This window comes from Pseudopipra pipra, chromosome 4 (genome assembly GCF_036250125.1).
Source record: "Pseudopipra pipra isolate bDixPip1 chromosome 4, bDixPip1.hap1, whole genome shotgun sequence".
NCBI classification, from domain to species: domain Eukaryota; kingdom Metazoa; phylum Chordata; class Aves; order Passeriformes; family Pipridae; genus Pseudopipra; species Pseudopipra pipra.
Genome location: NC_087552.1, coordinates 52,273,735 through 52,295,545, shown reverse-complemented (window position 1 = coordinate 52,295,545; position 21,811 = coordinate 52,273,735). Strand labels below are relative to the sequence as shown.

Below are 21,811 nucleotides of genomic sequence, written 5' to 3'. Positions count from 1 at the left end.
AAGTGGACAACCACGGAAAGAATCTTCTTCCCTCAGTAGGGTGGATGGATATTTAGGGAATAGTATCTGATTTGAAGGAAGAAGATTGAATTTGTTCTTAGACACTGGAACAGATTGTCCAGGGAGGTTGTGGGTGTCCCAACCCTGGCAGTGTTCAAAGCCAGGCTGGATAATAGGGCCTTGAGCAACCTGCTCTAGTGGGAGGTGTCTCTGCCCATGGCAGGGGGGCTTTGAACTAGATGATCTTTAAGGTCCATTCCAACCCCTTAACATTTTGTTATTCTGTGATGGGACTGCTTTCACAGGCTGTCCCAGAATGAGAGATGGGGGAGTTAAGTAACCCTCAGCACAGTTCCTAAGCATGCTTCACTTTCAAGAAAGAGGATGTAGGTTTTCATGTTGCTCTGGAGGAAAGCACTTCCTGTACTTTGTGCTGACCACCAGTTTTGTGCTGACGTCACAGGAGGAATTGCGCTAGGAAATTAGGACACTGGCTTCTGTGTATCAGATTGCAAGAAAAAAAAAGGTGTGTAAACATTAGTTTTGTCACAGCACGTGTTGCTGACAATATGATCTCAACAGAAATATCCCAGAGAAATAGCTAATTATTAATCTGTACACAGTGAGAAAACACGTAAAAGTCATAAAGAGTAGTTCTGTAGTTAAGATAGCAGAAAGCTCTCATCTCAGAAAATCGGGAGATCTCTGGCTTCCTTACCTGCACAAGTGTATGGGTTTAATGTATGGAGCTGCATCAGTCTTGAAAAGAGACTGGATGAATGTAGATACCTGCATGCAAATGCTGACGCTAAACCCAAGTTTGATCATCAGTTGCACAACTCAGGGTTATCTGTGTTGGGCCTCAGAGGTCTATGCTGCTCAGGCATGCCCAGGTCTGAATTGCTCAGTACCTTGGATCCATCTCAGCACTACACTCAGAAACTGGGTGGCCAAGGGCCAAATCCCCCAGAGCAGGGGTAGCTGGAGGGCTGCTCTGTGGCCACCTGAAGCATAGGGCAAGCCTGTCACTGAAGGGGAAGAGGCAGTGGCATGGGACGGGGCTCCATCTGGATTGAGTTGAAGGTTGAACTTTCAGGAGGGAGGCAGGAGGGTCCATAGGGAGGGGGTGGCATTTCAGGCAGGTTCCCTCATTTAGGCTTCTCTGTCAGGCATGCTCCAGCCTCAGTATGCTGGAGGGCTTTGACTCACCCTCTGAAGGCTTCTAGTCCTGCCCACACAATGTGTCAGAAACCTGTCTCATGCTAGATTTTGGATTCTCTTTTATCACCACATGCTTCAGTTTGTGCCACTGCAATACCAAACCCGAGGATGTCTAACACACAACGTTGGCTTGCTGAGGAACCAGAGCCTAAATTCATCAAGGCATAGTAAATAGCGTGAGAGTTCCGCCAGAATCCATGTAGGAAGTTCTTATGAAACTGTGTTTTCATTTCCCCTTTCAGATTTAGTGCTCTCACATTGAGTAATGCTGCAGAAGTTGCTGTGCCTGGTCTGCTTTAAAGACTCTCTCAGCAGTGCTCTCTGCCATACTGTGAGAAAGCCTCCCTTTTGCTGAGGTATCTGTTCCTGGGAAGGGAGTACTTTCACCTCCAGGTTGAAATGAGTCCAGGCAACCTACCTGATTTCCCCTGTACTGCCCAGAAACTTGAGGGAAAGCAAATAGCCGCATCCCAGTTTTCCCAATGCACACCTGGCATCTTGACCACATATATTTTTCTTGCCTCTCTTTAAAAAAGGATAAAAAAAAAAAAAATTAAGCTCTTTTTTAAACAAAATAAGCACACTTCTTCTTGTATGTTGTTTATAGCTCTGGTGCAGTGGCTAGATATAAGCAACTATTAGCTTTATTTTCTATAATATAATGATCCTGTAGGACAGGAGAAAGGCTTGTAGGGCTAAATACAGTGAATATCAAGAATGTCATGGTTTACTTCCTGAGCATTGCACATACCATACTGTTTGAGGCAGACCAAAATCAGAGCTGAGTGAATCTGAGAACAAAAAGGAAATCAGGCAGGGGGGATAGGAGCGGCTTCCTTCCTTAATCTCAAACACCCTTCTACCATCAGCCGCTGCTGGTTTCTCCAAGAGGGACAGAAATCAGTGGATGAAGAACAAATGTGACCTTTCATTGTAAACTGAACCGCATCAAAACCCGGGGTCATGTCATTTTAGATAATTTGTTACAAACCCTTAGTTACTTGCAGTCTAAGACTCTATTTTTTTTGCTCTCAGCTTACTTTTCAATGCAAAAATAAATTGCAATCCTCCACCCTGCCCTGTAATTATTTTCCACAACAAAGTGTTCGTTTCTGAATATCCCAGATAATGACTCATAATGAGTTTTAAAAAAAGGAGAAGTGATGTATTTTTTAATGTATTAACTATTTTCTCACAGCCAGATGTTCCCCTTCATTGCACAGCATGAAGAGGTGAAAGGGAGCAGAAAAATTGCAATAAGAAAGACACACACACGAAAAAAAAAAAGCCCTACAACCAACCAAGGATCAAGTGAAACAGGTCAGGGTGCAAGATTACACCTACCTTTGGCATTGCTTACACGTTGTGCAGAGAGCATGGAGCTGAGGGTCTTTTGTTGGAGTTTCAGGTCACTTGGAAGTGAAGTCATGGTGCAAATGTGTGAAGCATGTGTATCCCTAAGAAAGGTCTCAAATTTATCAAATTTAACTATTTTTGGGAAGTTATTCAGTCAAGATCTTCCAGGAAGCACAATGGAGGGAAACGGGTGGAAATCAAGACATGTTAGATCACATTTCTTATATTCCAGTCTTGTTTATTTGCTGGGTTCACTCGGTTCAAAAGTTGTTTACGGAGTATTTTACAGATGGATGCACTCTTTTTCCAGAAATGCAAATTACTTAGCCAGATGGCCTCACATCTGGATTAGTCTCAGCACGAAACAGAAAGGAGTAGTTGCATTTTTAAGTATCTGCCCTCTGTGGCAGACCTATAATTGGTGATGATCACCAAAGACATTTATATCAGTATAATTTGTGAATAGTATTTATTTCTCCGCTTCTGACAGTTCTGAATGTTTCTGATGGAAACATTTCAAAGTGTTTGGGTGTCTGATTTTCTTTATCACAACTGCATTGGAAACTTACTGCCTGATTGCATACGCTGGTATTGGAAAACCCAAACTCAGTTAAAAACAGATGAATAGATATTTAATGTGAAAATTAAGTAACACAAGTTCTCATGCAAGCTGATAGTGCACTGAAGCCCCTTATCCAAAATTTTGTCTCAAACAAAAAGGAAGATTGAAGATTTTAATAAAACAGTGTGATAAACTGAGAAAATGATTTGAGCTAATTAAGAGAAAACAGTGTAGGGTCAAATGACCTGGAGAGAAAAGAAAAACAAGTTGTAAAACTTAATTGGGCCCCTATAAAGAGATAAAACAAGTTACCTCCCTTTTACCTTGTGTAGGATTTATAGTGAGAGAATTTTGTTTAGTTAGCTAGATAATAGCACCTTTCTTAAAATTTATAACTTTGTATAGATAACAAGGAAACATCTGCTGAAAGTCTGATTTAACAATATATTATGGATGCTTATAGATAACATTCTGGTTAAGAAATATCTGTGGAATGTCTGACCTAACAATGTGTAATGTTTATACTCATGTACCTAACAATGTGTAATGTTTATACTCACTGTACCTAACAATGTGTAATGTTTATACTTATGTATAATGAATATTCATGTAGTAGCTGGAAATAAATGTAGAACAAGTGTCTTCTTTGGGTGTGACAGGCCTTGGGAGTTGTTGAACCCCTTCCCTGATCACCCAGAGCTGAATTTGCTTTTATCATATAATAAAATTCTGATTGGAAATTGCCCGACTGGGTTTCTATTTCTCACAACAGAATTCCAAAAATGCCTTCTCTGAGCCATCCTTCCTGACCTTCATCCCTGTTGGTAATTAACTGAATCAGTTTCATTTCCTAGGGAAAGAAACAAATTGATTCCCCATCCTAACTGTGCAGCACTGTTCTGCGAGCTTTGTATCAGCAGGGGTTTACAGCATGTTTACATAGGTTGTGTTCTTTCAGCAGCTATTTATATTTTTGGCACAACTGCCTTTCATCTACACATAAATTTTCTTTTTTGTTTCCTTTTTGCTTTATCTTGTAAATTATTCTGTTGTTTTTTAATCTTTCTTGGAAGCAAGATTTATCTTGGAATGCACTGAACTGTCACATTGTTAAAGTGGACAAATTCTAGCTATCTTCAGAGAGTTCCCCTCCTGCAAGGAACATAAAATCCATAGCTTTCAATATGGATCGGGCAGCCTGTTCCTACTATTTCATGGCTAGAGATGGTCTGAAGTGGCTTTACTGACCCAAAATATTTGTTGAAAAGTACTTGGATTCCATTTCTGTGCCTCTGGGTTTCAAAGCTTATGGGAACCCACTGCTCTGCCTGAGGACCAGAGAGTCCACTGCGCTGGTCATCCGGGCCCCTCGTGTTCAGCTCTGGGGCAGCTCTTCTGCTGTGCTGGTGTGCTTGGGCTGCTTAAGGAATATGGGACAGGAATGCCATCCCTGTAGTCTGATTGCCTAATCACATAAAATGGACAACATCCTGTGCTGACAGCCCCTGGAGTGTAGACCATAGACACCTGAAATCCTGAAACTATCATCACAGCTTTGCTTTCAGTGTAGGAAATCTGCAAATGATGAGAATCTGGCCAGCTCAATTTGTCTATGCTGGGAAAGGTGGGAGTCTCAATGACTGTAGTCCCTCCACTTGCTCAGCCTCTTTATGCTGGTAGAAGAGAGAACATACTGATAAAATGATACTACTAATCAATCCTAATCAATGCTTCAGAGGGATCCTCACTCTATTACAACAAAGCCAATGTTGAATCAGCCCAAAAGTGCCTGTCTTGGGTTTTGCACAAAGTCAACTAAATATGTGTACTCTCCTTTTAAAGGCAGGACCATATTCCAGCTTGCAGAAAAGTATCCCAAGTCTCGTTCATGCTACCGGAGTGTGAATTGCATGTAGCACTACCAGGCAGTTGTCAGTCTGCTCCGTTTCTACTCACATGGGAGCTGCTGGGCTGCCCTATGCCATTAGCCCCTGTAGCAGAGAGGAGGCAGCTGTAGGAGCAGCAAAGAGAAAGCTTTCTGCAGGCTGGAGGTTTTGCCCCCCTCCCCCACAGTCAAGGTTTTTACAGCTGCTCCCATAGTCACCACAGAGAGAAAGATATATACACTCATATACCAACCCACAACAAACCCACACAGGCAGAGCTGAGAAGCTCTCACCAGGAAGCTGACTTACGCTAAACCTCTCCACTCTTTCTCGTCACACTGCATCTGGGTCTGCTGTCAGTGCTGCCTCCAGATGAACTAGACCCAGTTGCCAGGACTAATTTGGCCTGAATGTGCAGTGGTCTCTGGTTACTTCTTGAGGTTTTGGGTTTTTTTGTCCTTTCAAGAATATAATTGTTCTAATCTGCTAAAAAAAAGTCCATCTGAAAAAGCCAAGAACACAGAACGCCACTCTTCTTTTTTTCTTCCCCTGTCTCGTCTAGAATACTTGACTTCCGTAACGTTTATTTTCAACAGCCACTTTCAGCTTCCTGTCTCTGGTGAGTTCATTGCATTTTCTTTTTTTTTTTCCAAAAGTCTTAATGTGAATTGATATTCTGAATTGAATTCAGTATCTTTTGTTTAACATTTGTTAATTATTTTTATTAATAAGTTTGTGACATCGGTTCACATAATCAGTCTGACTTTTAATACCACCTGGTAACTACTCAGTATTGTGATACAGAATTGAACACCGGTCCAAGTTGTGTATTTTCTGGATTTTCACTTGTTCCAGAGTTTGTTTCCACTTCAGTGTAAAAAGGCCTTGTGTAAAGTAGAAAGAGGGGTGTGGTGGGCTGTGCCATGCCAATTTTTAACATGTTAACTGAGAGAAGAAAAAAGAGAAAATAGGAATTACTCTAAGGATGGTGGGTCTGATTCTGATACTCTTTGCCATTGTATGAACTATGAACCCGGGAGCGATAGGCATGTGTAAACCTGCAACACCTCAAAGGATGGTTTTCTTCCTCATTTGTGAAGTACATTATGCTTATGAGAAAACTGTTCTGCTTCATCTTAAAGTTCCCAAGCAAATTTAGGTGAAGATTTTATTGTGAGAATTTGAGAAAAGTTGCTCTTAGGACTGGAGTGAGATTCAATGTATTTTTAATTTGCCAAGATATCTGGCTCTGGCTGTGGCTCCAGCGGCTGCCTGGTCCTGCTGGGTCTAACAAGTGCGTGTGCCACCTTCTGAGGTGGAAGATTAGTGTCTCAGTGGCTATGTCTGTAACTTTGCTTTCAACTCACCCCCACGGCTTCTTTTCTGCTTTCTGAGCCAACTGTGTCATGCTTATGGTGTGGGGTCCCCTTAGAGAGCAGTTTGTGTGTGCATGCGTGTGTGCACATTTGTGCACAGCCATTTCTAGATTGTGCTTACAAAACCTTCATTTTATGATGCTCTAGAGGCAATGGGATGGTCTTGTCACATTGCCAGTGAGATGCAGTTAACCTAAAAGATAAATGAGGATGGAGCACACTGAGGCCAGAACCATTCCTTTGACACAGACGTCCACAAAAAATCTGAATGTGGATTTAAGATTTTCTAACTTCTTCTTTCAGCAGTGTTTCCACCTGTGGATGGGGCAGAAGTGCAGCTGTGGCATCTTGTGGAGGCCAGCTTTAGCATGGGATTTATCCTGAAGAAAATACTTGCAGAAGAAAAAGGTAGGGTAAATGAGATTAGTTAGTTGTTAGCAGGCATATCTATTAGCAAATTTTGGTGTCTGCTGCTGTTGGAATAAGGTGGGATTGTGCTTTTTGTTGTGGTGTTTCACATTTCACATTTCTGCCCCCCACAATTTAGACCAGTGTGTGATTACAGATGTTCCAGTAGGAAGGACCATATGTGTATACTTACCTGACTTTAGAATGGGGTTTCATCTTCTTTTTCAGAGACAAGTCTAAAGATGTATCATACGAGTGAAATTCATCATACCAGAAAAAGTGGTATGTGATGTGAATACCATGTTTGAGACTTAGGCAGTCACTTCAGGGTTGAAAAACTGCACATGCACTTGCTTCCTGCTAAGTTTAGAGAGTAGGCCTTGATGAGGCATAATGCCAAGTTTTGTATTCCTTAGATTAGGTGCTGCAAACCAGGACAAATAGTAGTTTTGTATTTATAGAGAATCTGTGTTTTTATAACTAATCTGTACTTACTGTCCAAGTTCCAGAGCAAAGAATTAAATTTAAAAATGGGTGTGATTTTCATGTATAGTAAATTCATAGTCCATCAGCAGGGCAACATGGCTGTAAATTACTGTCATTTAATCCCATATTAAGGTAATTTTACTATGCCAAAGCAGTGTGAAATCAGCTTGTAGCAGAAGATCATCAGGCCTGACATGACTGCCTGTATCAGAGGACAATCCCTATATCTACACACAGTGGAGGAAAACCATGATATTGTAGCTGTACTTCCACAAAGTTACTACAAATATTAAACACTAAAAATACTTTTCCAACCTGGTGACTGGTTTAACAAATTCTGGCTCAGCTGCTGCAATGGGAGTTTGAATTTGGAGAGAAAATGGAAGCACTCTCCCTGCTGCATATACCTAGCAACCAAGAGGCTGATGCTGAAGTTGCATCGCTGGTAACAGCTGCTAGTGCCAGTAATATTAGGGAGGTGATCTCTAGTGCAGTGATGGGCAAGGCATATAAATCCTCAAATATGTAAGTACATGATTTGCAGTATACCCAGAGCACACAGGAAATGAGCAGCAACCACGGTGGCAGTCTCACAGGCTGAGCCTCTGGCCCATCCTGTTGAGCAGCAGGTCTGCACCAGCAGGTCTGCACCAGCAGAAGCTCCTGAGGAGCTTTTCTCTGTGTTGCTTTCTGATAATCAGCCAGGAGGACACCCAGGCTAGGAGGTGAAATGCTGCTGTTTCTCCTCTTGCTTTTGCTGTGCAGTTCTAGGTGTATAGCAGCTGCTGGGTTAGGCACTTTAAATGAAAAAGATTTTCAATGAAAAAATTTTCAATGAAAAAGACCTCTTCTCTCTAAAACAAACACCCACCCCATTTTCTTTGTAAAATGTTGGTGCTGTGATTCTATAGTTTTCATTAAGAAACAGTTGAATGTTACCGAATGCACCATTTAAGTGATTATTTTGATTGACATTGATCATAAAGTGAAAATTTGCAGGTTTTTTATTATGCTTTTGATTATTGTTTGAAAAGCGATAGAAGTAACTGTAAAACTTGCCTTTTTCAAAGTCTTTCAAAGTCTTAGTGACACCATGCCATACAGCTAATTAACATCATTTCCAAATTAGGTTCTTGCTTTTTTGGCCAGCAGTGTGTAGTTTTATTAAATCAGCAGTTTTCAAATGTTTTCATGCTATGACACAGCTTACAGCTGAAAAATGTCTTGGGATAACCCCAGCATAGTAATTAAGAAAGGAAGTTGGCTGCAGCTGTCTCAAGCCAACTATTAAAGCATTATGGCCTTAAAATACTGAACAGGATCACACAAATACAAAAAGCAATGTAACAAGATTTGTGGGCTGTAGCCTATCACTAGCTCTTCTCCACAGAACCAAATAGAGTTGCCTATGTGCTTAGCAGAATTTAGTTGTCCTTCAATTCTTATGTCAGTGAAGAACTGGAAAACCTTCCTAATCCACCCGAAGCGTCAGCCTACAATGAGAGGGGAGATATTTGGAGCCAGTGAAACCTCTGCAATGCAGCAGTGAGTGTGAGCACTGGGTGTCATGGGTACAAAACTTTGGTGTATCCAGTCAGAAACAAGCAGCTGCCAAAGTGAAATGGAGCAATAGTCCTAGCAGTCACATTCTGCTGGAGGCTGTGCTGGAAGATTGCTGTCACTGGCAGCTGGAGGATAGGTGGGAATACAGTCTGAACACTTACTGCGTGCATGTATTCCTCATGGAGCAGGTACAGGAGTATTCGCTTGTGCCTAGCCCTGCCTGGGGTTGTGCCCTGGATTTATGGCAAATCCTTTATCTTTCCCACCCTGTACAACTGCCTGCCGCTGTGTCTGCATCGTATTTCTTTTGCACAAGGAATCACATTTGATCTTCAGTTATAGAAGCCAAGAAGTGTAAATTCCTGAGGGATGAGGGTGGGGCTGAACTTGACATGCTTGTCTTTACCTGATGAAATGTATGAACCTTCTGGAAACCACAGGAGGATTCTGCTATGGTTTGGGGGTTTCCCTGAGGGGGCCATGGTGACTTATCACGCAGGAAAGACCCAGCATATGCTGGAAAAGGAACGAACACCTCTACTGGTAGAAGCTGGCACGGAGGGCTGTGGTTACGTGCTGTGCACAGTGTCACTTCTCGCATACAAGTGTGAGCGCGGAGTGCCAGTCTCAGTAACTGACACTTGCCCAGTTGGAGGTTGCTGTACCATCTGGTGATATCTCTTTCTCATGAGTGACAGTGAGTTGCTCTTGAAGATTATCCTGGTTTATGTCAAACTACAGATATAACTGGCTCTCCTAATATAAAAGTTGAGACCAAGACCCCTGGGTAGCACGGGGTCTCTTCTGGTTGTCTCCTATGCCACGGCCACTGAAAGAATATGAAACCTCTCACTCTTGCAAGAAAATTTTCCTTTTATTAATAGGCATGCCAGTGGACACACAGTCTTCAGCTTGCCTTTTTTTTTTCCATCAAATGACTGTGCTTAAAAACTGTCTTTGGACAGTTTGAAGTTATTAGGTACAAAGTTATTGAAAAGTCTTTGGAGTTCAAAGGTAGTGAATTACTAATATAATTATCTATTAAATTCCTCTCATCATCTGTGAGCTTGTATTTTTTTATTATAAAAATATACTATAAAACAGCTGTCATAAAAATCCTTCATGTAATTTCTTTAATTTCCATCAGTTTCAATGCATGTTTTTAAATGTAAGTTTTTAAATTCATGTATCTTTCAGTGGAATTTTAATTTTGGATGAAAAGCCATTGGGTAAAATATCTCTGAGTTTGAATCAAGTCCACCAGGATTCAAAAAATAAAGCATGGGAAACGGTCTCATAATGTTCAAACATAGCTCTCCTAAAATATCTCTTTTCATATGTCATCATTTTCATTCAAAATATGTAAAAATCAAGAAAATCAAGGAAAACTTTCTATGCTTCCCACTGAAGAACTCTTCATTAAGATTTACCATAGTGTGGGGATTTGCGTGATCGTTAAACCAACTTAAAGCCAAGTAGATGTCAGCTGTAAGTATATGAAATGGCTTCTCAAAATACTCAGCTGAAGAATGAGTGAGAAGGATTTATGTGTTACTTTTGGTGGTAAGAATAGAGTCTTTTTTCCCCTTGACCTATTCCATATGACCCACTGCTGTCTGCAGTATTATATGTTTTATATAAAAGTGACAAGAAATTAAGGTTGTACTGCAACCAGAGAAAAGTAAAGGAAAACAGGCACTAAAATATATATTTTGCTCTGGCGCATGGTTGGTGTAAGATATAAATCAATGTAAAATCTGAGCTACCACGTATGATTTGTGCTAGTTCCAGAAGAAAAAAGAAGAAATCTTGACTGCACGTTCTTTTGAAATTGGGCTTTAATTATAACTATGCATAGGACATAGGCAGTTTGATGTAGGCAAGTATGCATGCCTGTTTATTTTGTCTAATTTAATTTGCTACAATTCAGGAATTCTAGAGAAGCTACACAGTGAGAAAAAAAAATCCTACTTGTACTGTAGATACATGTTATCTCTTATTTTATCCTTGTGCTGGGTACAGTACATGAATACTAGTCGTGGGATAGATTGTGGAAGACAACTCCATTTTTAATTTATAAAACAAATCAGAAGGATAAAGACTTTAAATCTACAAATGCAGGACAAGTTATGATAATTGTAGCTTTTGTATTGCACCTTCTACTTGAAAAATAATTGAAATTATTTCTGAGTAAACCCTCAAAATTTTTAACATTTTAATGTACATGTGTGCACACAAAATTTAAGAATGGGCTTAAAGATGACTGTTTCGCTGTGGCTGAAATGTAGCCTATGATTTTAAACACTGATATATACAGAGACAAGAAAAAGCTTTTTGTTGCCAGCAAAACTAAGGGAAAAAGCTAAAATAATCATAGAATCAACCAGGTTGGAAAAGACCTCTGAGATCATCAAGTCCAACCCTTGATCCACTACCGCCGTGGTTACTAGACCATGGCACTGAGTGCCACATCCAGTCTCATCTTAAAAACCTCCAGGGATGGTGAATCCACCACTTCCCTGGGCAGCCCATTCCGATGTCTGATCACACTCTCTGTAAAAACTTTCTTCCTAATATCCAACCTAAACTGGTCAGCCTTTCTGTGTTATAAAATAAATAACCAACCAAATTATTGTTACTTCCTTTGCTAGCTTTGCTCATTAATTTCAGAAGTTTAACATTCATCACAACAATACAGACAGTGACATGCAGTAAATATGAGTTCCTCCTAAATTAAAAAAAAAAAATCAGTATGCTTTAGCAAGAGGGCATTATTGTAAATTGTTTGGTCAACTGAAGCATCATTATTTGCTGTTCAGAACATCTGTACATTCAACACATATTTTCCTTATCACAAAATATGCAAAAATAATCTTCCATTAAACATTGTCAAATTCTGTTCTAACTAATATTTTCCTCCTCCACTTTTACCTCCCACTGAAATCAAACCTATGCAAATACATAACTTAATGAACATGGAAAACTGCCTTCCCCTCCCCCTGAGAATGGGGGGAGAAGATCTGGACTTTAGAGATTCCTTTTTCTTGTGATAGGCATTTTATAAAACCAGAGTGAAGTTAAACCTGAAGAGATCTCTGAAAGTAACACTGGAGATCTTGCAAGGAAGCCATGGAGGACAGTGGAGAAATGGGAGGACAATTTTTTAAGACTTTTTAACATTGAGGAGGGAGTTGTATGACCTGTATCATTCATATATTAACTTTTTGCTATACTGTTAATATTGATTACTTTGTAGTGTTTAAGGGACCCAGTCAGGAAGATCAGGTAGTGTGCAAACAAGGAAGAGGAATGCAGGCCTACCGCAGGTTAGAGCCAAAACACACAGAAGTCAGCCCTCTCCACTGGGCTTGGCATAGGCTATGAAAGAGAGGAAGCCCTTTTGCATGCAAATGCAAGTGTGTATGTGGAGTTGCCAGTTTGTTTTAACATTTTACCATGCTACACATCTGTGGGATTCAATAGAAATCCATGTGTCTCCTTAACAACAAGTCATTGTAACATACTGTAAAAATGTGTCTAAAAAATTTAATGGCTGCATCTACAGTAGAAATGGAATTCTTTACAATGTGTGACTATGTAAATTTAATTGTAAAACTCTGTCAATTATATACCTAGGTTATTGCAAATCCACATTAAGCACAGCAGTAATCTCTGCTTATGTGTATGTAAGTGCACACACATACATATATGTGGAAATAAAGAAATTTAAAGACCACTGTCATTTCAATAGTGCATCCATTTGATGCAAAATATGTATGCAGATTTCCAACTGATGGTCAGATATCTTGCTGAAAATATATATCTGTTTTGTACAGCAATCTGTAGCAATGTCTTTTGCAACAAATTCATATCAATGTGTCTATATGTAAATATATATGTATATAGACATACAGACATGCATGTAAATATGGATGTAATTTTTTTTGTACATGGATGTATTGACTCGTTATTGAAATAGTTATGTTTTAAATACACTGATTTATTTTCAGTATTTCTGTGTGTATATATATATGTGCGTGTGTGCATATACTCTTCTATGAATCCAGTCTAGCAAATAATGCATCACCCTGCAAGAAATTACGAATACTTTTTTAAAACTAAGAAATATTAGTTGTGTATGAAAAGGAAATGGATACTTCATTATGATTATGCCTGTTTGCATATGGTAAAAAAAAACCCAAACAGAAATAGTGAAAAGGTTAGGCTTTCTGGAAAGAAAATGCAATTATTGTTGAAGGTTGTAAATAAATGAGTACTTCACATTTTGTCAGCCAAAAGAATCTGGGGAGATTTTGAAGACTTAAATCTGCAAAAAAAAGCCCTACAAAAATATGTTGTAAGTGCCTTTTTGATTCGTCTCAAACTTCAAGAAAAGTGAACTGTGTTAAAAGAGGATGTGGCATGAAAAATTTGAAGTGGTTTGTGACCCAAAGCTGCAAACATTTCCACATGAGAATAATTCTACGCACACAGTTGTCTGATTGAAATCAGTTCCTTAAATCTAATGTATTTTATAATATTGGTCCTTCAGTTTGGCTACATTGCAGTTAGACTTGCTGGAAATTTGCTTTTGACCTGTAAGTCCGTTCTGGTAGCGTGACTTTTCATAGGTTCATGTGATAGTGCTATAGTCAGTGTGTAGCACTTTATCCATGTTCATCTGCAAGCGTATCTGTATCCCCATCTGGATCCAAAAGTAGTTCTATGTCAGCGGTGAATATATATGTACATATATATAGGCATGTGCGTGTGTACAAAGACAGAGACTATGAGGGAAGGCAGATGGACAGATGGTTGACGAACTTCTGTGCTCGAACAGACATGTGTGACATTCGCACACCAGCTGCTCCATGTACGGCTGTATCTGTGGTGAGACGCAAGGATTTCTTCTCTGCTTAAGAGCAGAGAAGAAAAATTATCACAGAGAAGGGTGGAAAAGAAAGATGACATATCCAGTATCTTGCATAAGGAAAACACTAGGTAAACGCAAGGGCGAGTGCCACACTTCAGGCACGACATGCCACTCCATTTCTGATAACTTTGGAAGATATTGGATCAGACTGAGAATGGCTTATGAGCTGGTCCTCTGTGACAAGATTACTTTCCTACACTTGATTTATCCAACACTTGATTTATGCAACATTTATACTGAAAATGGATCATTTCTGAAAATGCCCTGTAGTGCCATGAAGATCTCATAGGGCTTAATTTACCATGTCATGCCATAAACACGTGGAGAAAAATTACTTCAGACTCATGGGGGGGGAATCTTTAAGCAGGTACTTAGCACTGCCAGATCTCATTGAGTTCTACTAAATTTAGGATCTTGGATCAGTACCTGAGAGTCTTACAGGCTTTTTGTTAATTTTTTGAGTGGTTCTAATAATTTGTGTTTGTGTTGTGTTCTAATAATTTGTGTAATTTGTAAGCAGCTGAATCAAGGTGTGATTAGTCACAGCAAGAGGGTTCTTGAAGATAAAAAAAATATTTCTTTTGTCTAAATGGATAATTAAAATGAGATTTAAATAATTTTTTCTCAGTGACTATAGTAAATTGAATAGATCTTTAGACAAGTCTTTATCCATTGTTTATATATATATTATTATAGGTACTATTACTAAAGTAATGAAATAGAAATTTTTTATTTAAGATATGTCATTAAGCAGTTTTATATGGGCAGTGTGTAAGTATGTGTGTAAATATGTAAATTTTGTTATAGGGAAAGCTTTCATCCCATTACTAGGACCTCATGTCTCATTTCATCTTGTATATAACATTGATCTGTGTTTGCTGTTATTTCGCATTCTCAATATGAGGGAATTTCCTTTAAGTCTGATGAATTGAATTTCCTTGCTAGTAATAAAGTTGACAAGATCACTGAATATTTGATCACAAATCCTTTTCTTCAGTTTCAGTTGTTAAAACTGCCAAAGAAAGAAACTGAGGTGTTTTCAGGTGTTGTCTTGATCCAGAAGTGATTTTTTGCGAAGGCTCCTAAGGAAGTGATTGTCTATTTTCTCTAAATTTCATAAATTATAAATTAAAAGCAAAATTTAGTTTTGTGTTTTTTCAAAACAAAGCATTGAAATTTGAGAACAGGAACAGCATGTCAGTTTTGTGAATAAGGGAGTGAAAAAAATTTTTAAGTTTTTATGTCTGAATTTTTTTTTTTTAATGCTGGAAGAGATTGTGTTTGAGAGGAAAAGGCATCTTGGCTTTGAAAATAGAGGTTCACTGCATGTCGCTTACTCTTCTAACTTCAGGAAGCCGTTGCAGAGATGATTGTACTTAAGGATAAAATATCCATATAAAAGCTCTCACCCAAGCTTCTAAATAGTCTTTCAACTCTTTAAAATACAAAACCATATTGAAAGATAGTATGGCAATTAATCCATCAGTATTATAAATATATCAGACAGCTGAAGCATTCTGCCATCTTGCTCTTGGGTCAGAGAGTAGAGATGGCCCCTGTGGTAGCCTGCTTGGAAAGCGAATGAGTTGAATGCAGATTTTTGGTGGAGTAGTTTGTGGGTGCGGCACATTGCAAAGGTAAAGGCTGTGCTTTCACAGCAGTGGTACCACAACTGAATGCCACTGTTGACTGAAACGCTGACACTGAAGTGGTGGGAGGCTGATTGGCAAGAGAGGGCCTCTTAGTCCTATAGATCAAAATAGTCTTAAAAGGAATTAAAAAAGCAGGAGGCAGCTAATGCAAGTGTCAGAGCATTAGTTTAATGAATGCATGATGGGAAACTTCGTAGCAAGGGGCCCTTTGCTTGCAGACCAGCTGCAGCCTCCAGACGGACTGCAGCTTATGTATTAGTTTTCAGGAGCCCTGTGCTGTGGCAGCAGTCTAGAGGTTTGTATCTGAATGGAGCAAGTACACCTCATCCACAGAGTTGAAAACAAGGTAGCATGACCTTGACAACTTGGTAATCTAGCTGAGCATCCAGACTGGATCCACAACAGCCATGGTTTCTCTGTCACAGGGGCTGCATCTTCTGGGTGCTGTCACTAACCAGGCAACAGTGTCTCTGTCCTGTCTTGATTCCTACCAGCCTTCCTCCTCCCTCCTCTCCTTCTACTTGCAGGAGTTGTTCTCAGGCCCTGTCTGTGCCCTACAGTGCCCACTGCACCCATGGAGGTGAAGGTGTAAAGCTGCACACTGTTCTGGTCGGTGAGGGTAGTCTTCATGCGTCCTTCCTCTCCTTGAGACCCTCTTACTAAGAGATGCAAGGAGAGTTCTGACATATCTGTGGTGCAGTTAGAAGGAGAACTGGTTACAATCAACACACTAGAGATCTGTAGGCACTGTTTTGCAGACCCAGCCTCTCTGTGAGGTGGGACTTACAGGAGTAGTGTAAACAGGGAAACACAATATGTACATTCAAGCATTGCACAGCAAGTGGAAGTCTCTCCAGTGGTTTTCAACCTTTCCTGTTAGTTTAAATATTTTATTTCCTTGCAATGTCAGATCTCTTCAAGAACTAGTATACACGGTGCTCAAACTGAAAAATTCGCCTGCTTTTATCCTGATATTAACAGGAGCTACACTGAGATATAATTGTGGTAGGGACTGGATAATAGCAATAATAGTTAGCATGTTAATTGCTTCAACTCTCTTAAGCATTTTGTGACTGCCTGATCTAAAAAGCCTGTCATCTTGCCTGCGTGGTTTGTTTACGTATGAGCTAATTCCCTTCAAATATCAGCCCACCTGAGGCTGCACTACCAATATCCAAGAGAGGTTTTGAAATTAGAAGTATCTGGCTGTTTTTATTTTCCCGTCATAAGATGCTGTCCCTGGAGATGTTTAGCCACAGTGAGCCATGCTCACAATGATCTTACAGTAGATGCCAGAGGCATTCTTGGCATAAATGAAAATCCTGTTTGTTTCAGCTGATTAACTTAGGCCTCTTGATACAGCAGTCCAGCTTTCCTTTGTTGGTAGACTGGTTTCAACAAATACTACATTAGTTTTTCATGGGATGTATATTCACGTGAAGCCTCTACCTGGAAAGAGCTTGGTGCTGCTGTGCTCCTCTTCCCATCCCATCACATTGCAGGTTGGTAACACCACTCACCTCCTCCGTATCGTATTCAGCCATGATCAAGTCTGAAGCATTTTACTTGCATGAGATTGCTGAGGAGCAGGTCAGACAGTGCCTGGAGAGCAACTGTTGTACAGCTTCTTGTGCTCACATCATCAGTGAAGTCCGAGGGCTCTGTAATCACACACTAGAGCCAGGGTTACGTATTCCAAAGACAGAGGGAACAAAATCTGAAGTTTGCACTACTCAGAATGACTACACAAGAATAAGACATGCATTCTTATACTTAATGATATTATAAGAGGTCTTACCTTATTATTCAAATATCTTCGATTGTTAGGAGTGATGAAAGCATAAACCAAAAAAAGCATAAAAGAAGATACAGCTTTATATCTGAAATTCCAGATAGAAAATTAACTTAATAAAGTTGGTAAAATTCGGAAGATCAAATTGTTGGGAAAAAACCCCAAACCATCAGCACCTTAGACTCCACTTCTGATCTGTGATCAGAAGGTTTTGTGCAGTCTTGTAATGGGTGTAGCACACTGTTCTGTCAGACCAAGACAGAATATGAGAGAAAGGGAGCAAAACTTCTGCAAATATTTACACAACTGGTTGAATACTGAGGTGTAGAAGTACCCAAAACTGGCCTGTCCTTTTAAAGCCTTTTTTTAATGTTTAATCGAGAGTCAATTGAGGTGAAGTTGCGTACTTATTTTAATACACTAATACTGCTCTTACTCTGAGGCTGCAATAAGGACTAGCAGCTATGTGTTTAATTAAAAATGATTCTTCAATATGCACATATGTAGTCCCAATTATATATGGAAGCACATGAACTCCAAGTGGTTATGAACAAATGCAAGATCAGGGCCACTGAGGGCAATTTGTCCACAGGACCAGAATATGGACTTAGTTATATTCTGGGGGGTTTTTTATTATTCATCAATGGATTGTAGAACAATATCATTTGCTTTGGAAACAATTCCACACTGTCACAGTGGAATATTTCAGCTTTTGTTATTGTCTATCAACTAGCCGTACTCACTACTCCTTAATCTCTCTTTCAGGTTTTTATCATTTATATACTTTCTCTCAAAATAACCAGTATAATCAAACCTGGTAATCAACAAGTTGAGTACCAGAACAATCCTTTTATCTGTCTTTCTCTGTTCTGGCATTTAAGAAATCAAAAAAGTCATGCTTTGGGCATCCTTATTTTCCCCCACATTCCAATATACACAAAATAATGAATCTGAAGGCACTAAGGACCACTTGCACCAAAGAAATGTTTGTTCTGAAAAGGAGACTTAGTACATGGAAACTTTCTCCTGGGAGCATGCAGTTTTGTCTGAATAATATGCTACTGGCTGGTAGTGAATTGCTGTGTTTTGAAACTGTACTGCTGACAAAATTTTAAGTAGAATACCCTGAAGGAGAGATGATGATGCATTTAAGCAATTGGACTGTGTATCCTACATATACTGTTTGAATTTTTCATAGATGTATTTTGTAAAGGTCTTGTTTAATTCCCTTGAGAGCTTGTTTGGAGAATGGAGAGGGTGAGAGAGTGGAGATAGACTTAATGAATCTTTAAGAGCAAATTTTCAACTGCTGCCACCAAAATTTAAAGTCATGCAGCAGCTTGTTTCCCGGCAGCCAGGAATGTCATGAAGCAGCCTAGGCCTCCATCCCACTTCCTAGAAAAAAGCTGAGATGGTGAGAGCGCGGTCGCGCTGGCGGGCCAGGAAGCGCCATCTGTTGCAATGCCTCCCGTAGCTGTCGGTAACTCAAGTGCGCACAAGGACGGCTCCGCAGGCTTGGTGCCTCCTCTATAAAGCAACATGCTCCGGCCACACATCTTTCAGCCGGTGCATCGCGGGGGAGAGGTGCAGGTATGCCAGCAACGCGAGAGGAGGTAGGGTGCTGTCTCGCTGCAAAATGAAAGCAGATGAGTTGCTAATAGCCGTTGTCAGCGACTCTAAAATGTTCTCTCTAAGCTCATTTAGCACTTTCCTTTTCCTTTGTTTTTCCCCTTTGTGGAGTAAACCAAAGCTTTGTGTGTACTAGGAATGTGTGTGAGGGGTGGGGGCGGTGGCGTTAGGGTACTGAAATTGGAGAGCGTTCAAGTAACATACAGTGGCCATCATTAATTTCTGTGCAAATAACCTTCTGCTGTGATGACTCCCTTCATATATGAAGGAAACAGAAATATATTATTTATGTAACATACACATGACATTTTGAAATTATGCAGTGATACTTTTTAAAATTACTTTTGTTGAGCAGAACTAATTTGCCTTCCGTTTTGCCGCTAGTGATTTTCGGAGCATCTTGTGTGTTGCCCTGTGTGAGCAGTGAATCTTGCACACAGCTACTGGGGAAGAGGCAAACACTTTCAAAATAGGAAAATTTGACTGAATGCTGGCAGGAGCTCAAAAGCAATTACATACTCTGAAGAGGTGCTCTTAGTTCAGTTTTACAAGAAAGTAAATGTCAGGGCAGTTGAGTCCCCTTCAGATAAAATGGTTTAATTGGGGAAAGTATAGGTAGTGGGACTTCATACGACTTGTGCTTCTTACTTGTTGAAAGTGATTTGTAAGAAAAAAATTAATTTTTAATGTACTTTTGCTGTGAATCCTTTATTGCTTTTGAAAATTGTTAAGGTTCATGTCGCTTGAGATTCACACCTGAAGTCTTTGCTTCCTCATTATCACAAGTGGTTCTGTGTTACTGTTCCATATAGGATTGTTTAAACAGTCGAATTGGTTAGTGAAGGGCTTTTTTTCTCCTGACTACCCCTGGAGAACATGGGTACATTTTCAAGAGAATCTGAATTGATCACTTAAAGATTCAGGATTCTGTCAGTGTTTTTGAAAGTCAGAGGCAGGAAATGTCTCACTTAAAGCAGGTTAGTAGCAGTTAAACCAAAGTTAAATTAATTTTATTACGTTTTAGACAATTGGAGGGAAAAAAATAGTTGGTGTCAGTGGAAAATGGCAATGGTGGTAAGACTGGTAGCCCCTGTGGAGCAGCAAGAAGGTTATTTATGTGAATGGCTGTTTTACACAGAGCCGACTGGGAGGGAATGGCAAAGTTCATCATCCTCAGTCGGGTACTCCTCATGGCTGTCCAAAGACATGTCCAAGCACCTTTATGTTGCTGAGGAATGGTTTGTTCACTGTGGGTTATAAATGTTACATTTTATTTTTACCGTTCCAGAAACGTCGTTTGACTCACTGAAGATTTAAAACCGACAGCACCACAGAGCCATGTGGGACAAAAGGGGATTTTAGTCTCAAGTGGCAGAATCAAGTCATAAGAAGTAAAGAGATTTGGATGGTTTCTCACTAAATGGAAGTTATCTAGAAAGCCTCTGAGACCACTGCATCTCTCCATCCCACTCCTGCTGCACGGAGACGGCACTCTTGGCTTTGGACGTTAATAAAATGCTGGATTCAGTCAAATGTGTCCTGGTGGGAGACTCTGCGGTTGGGAAAACATCTCTTTTGGTACGTTTCACCTCTGAGATGTTTCCAGATGACTACAGACCCACCGTATATGAAAATACTGGAGTGGATGTCTTCATGGATGGTGTGCAGATTAGCTTAGGCCTTTGGGACACATCTGGCAGTGATGCCTTCAAAGGCATTCGCCCCCTTTCATACCAACAGGCAGATGTGGTATTAATGTGCTACTCGGTGGCAAACCATAGTTCCTTTCTGAACCTGAGGAACAAATGGATCGGCGAGATCCGCAGCCATTTGCCCCGCATCCCCGTTTTGGTGGTGGCCACTCAGACTGACCAGCGTGACACGGGTCCGTACCGTTCCTCCTGCATCAGCCCGATAGATGGGAAGCGGCTCGCCCAGGATGTGCGAGCCAAAGGCTATTTGGAGTGCTCTGCCCTCAGCAACCGAGGGGTGCAGCAGGTGTTTGAGTATGCTGTGAGGACAGCAGTCAATCAAGACAAAAGGCGGAACAGGCGGAAGCTCTTCTCCATTAACGAGTGCAAAATCTTTTGAGGACTCTCAGCGGTGTTTTTGCTCATGTTCGTTCTTTCTGTTTTCACACAAAGATACTGCAGCAGAGAGAATGGGAGGTGAATCAAAGGAGGGCTCTTGGCAGGACCACAGCGCAGGTGCCTCATGAGACAGATGTGCTCTCTATCTGATTCTCTCCTCCCAAACACACATGGGCACTACCTTGAAAAACAAAAGGTGCAAGTTCCTGCCCTTATTCCCAAGCCTGTGTTTGGACTTTGCTAGCCTGGACTGGAGCAGGCCTAGCCTGGAGATCTGCAGATAACAGCTGTGCTGATTTTGTTGTTGTTTCTGTTGATGTTCCTCAGTTGATGGTTTGTCTGCATCTGCGTTTATTTAATGATGAACTTCTGCCTGGATCAACCCCTACCTCTGTCCACGTGGATTTTTTTCTTTAAGAACTTGGTATATAAAATCTGACCACTGTGTATTCTATTTAAAGGACTCTTGTATACATTGTTGTAAAATCCTGAAAGTTTGTTTTCGTATTTTGGAGGTTTTCCCTTTAGCTAACCACAGAAGCAAATTGTCCTATCCATGTCAAAAATGGCCTGCAGGGAAGCCTAGCACTTCTTAGACATGCCCAAGTCATTGCATAACAGTCATCAAATCCAGTACAGGAATGATCAAAACTTAGTGGCATTTGACAGCTGCCTGACAGCTTTGTGAGGTTTATTTTGTTACATTCATCTTGTTCCTCAGCAATGTGGTCAAACATGGGAAACTAATCTGATTCTTCCTAGACTTCACTGGGTTACAATCCCAGAAGGGCTTGCAGTCAGGGCTGGTTTAGACATATGGTTGGGGTGGCAGAGATGAATCTGTGCTACCTACCATC

The 21,811-nt window shown here is 40.3% G+C and overlaps 1 protein-coding gene across 3 annotated transcripts; it reads left to right on the top strand.

Moving 5' to 3' along the window:
* Positions 1–3,945: 3,945 nt before the first annotated feature.
* Positions 3,946–21,408, top strand: RHOH (ras homolog family member H). Of its 3 annotated transcripts, none has more exons than XM_064653002.1 (3): positions 3,946–5,644; positions 6,708–6,809; positions 20,153–21,408. In XM_064653002.1, the coding sequence occupies exon 3, from the start codon at positions 20,380–20,382 to the stop codon at positions 20,953–20,955; it is 576 nt and encodes a 191-aa protein (XP_064509072.1). In that variant the 5' UTR covers positions 3,946–5,644; positions 6,708–6,809; positions 20,153–20,379; the 3' UTR covers positions 20,956–21,408. The 3 variants fall into 3 exon arrangements, with proteins under 3 accessions (XP_064509072.1, XP_064509071.1, XP_064509073.1); XM_064653001.1 differs by having other exon boundaries at positions 6,705–6,809; XM_064653003.1 differs by lacking the exons at positions 3,946–5,644; positions 6,708–6,809 and adding an exon at positions 18,639–18,848.
* Positions 21,409–21,811: the final 403 nt, after the last annotated feature.

Coding starts and splice junctions, on each gene's coding strand:
- RHOH (XM_064653002.1), top strand. CDS start 20,380: ATGCTGGATTCAGTCAAATGTGTCCTGGTGGGAGACTCTGCGGTTGGG.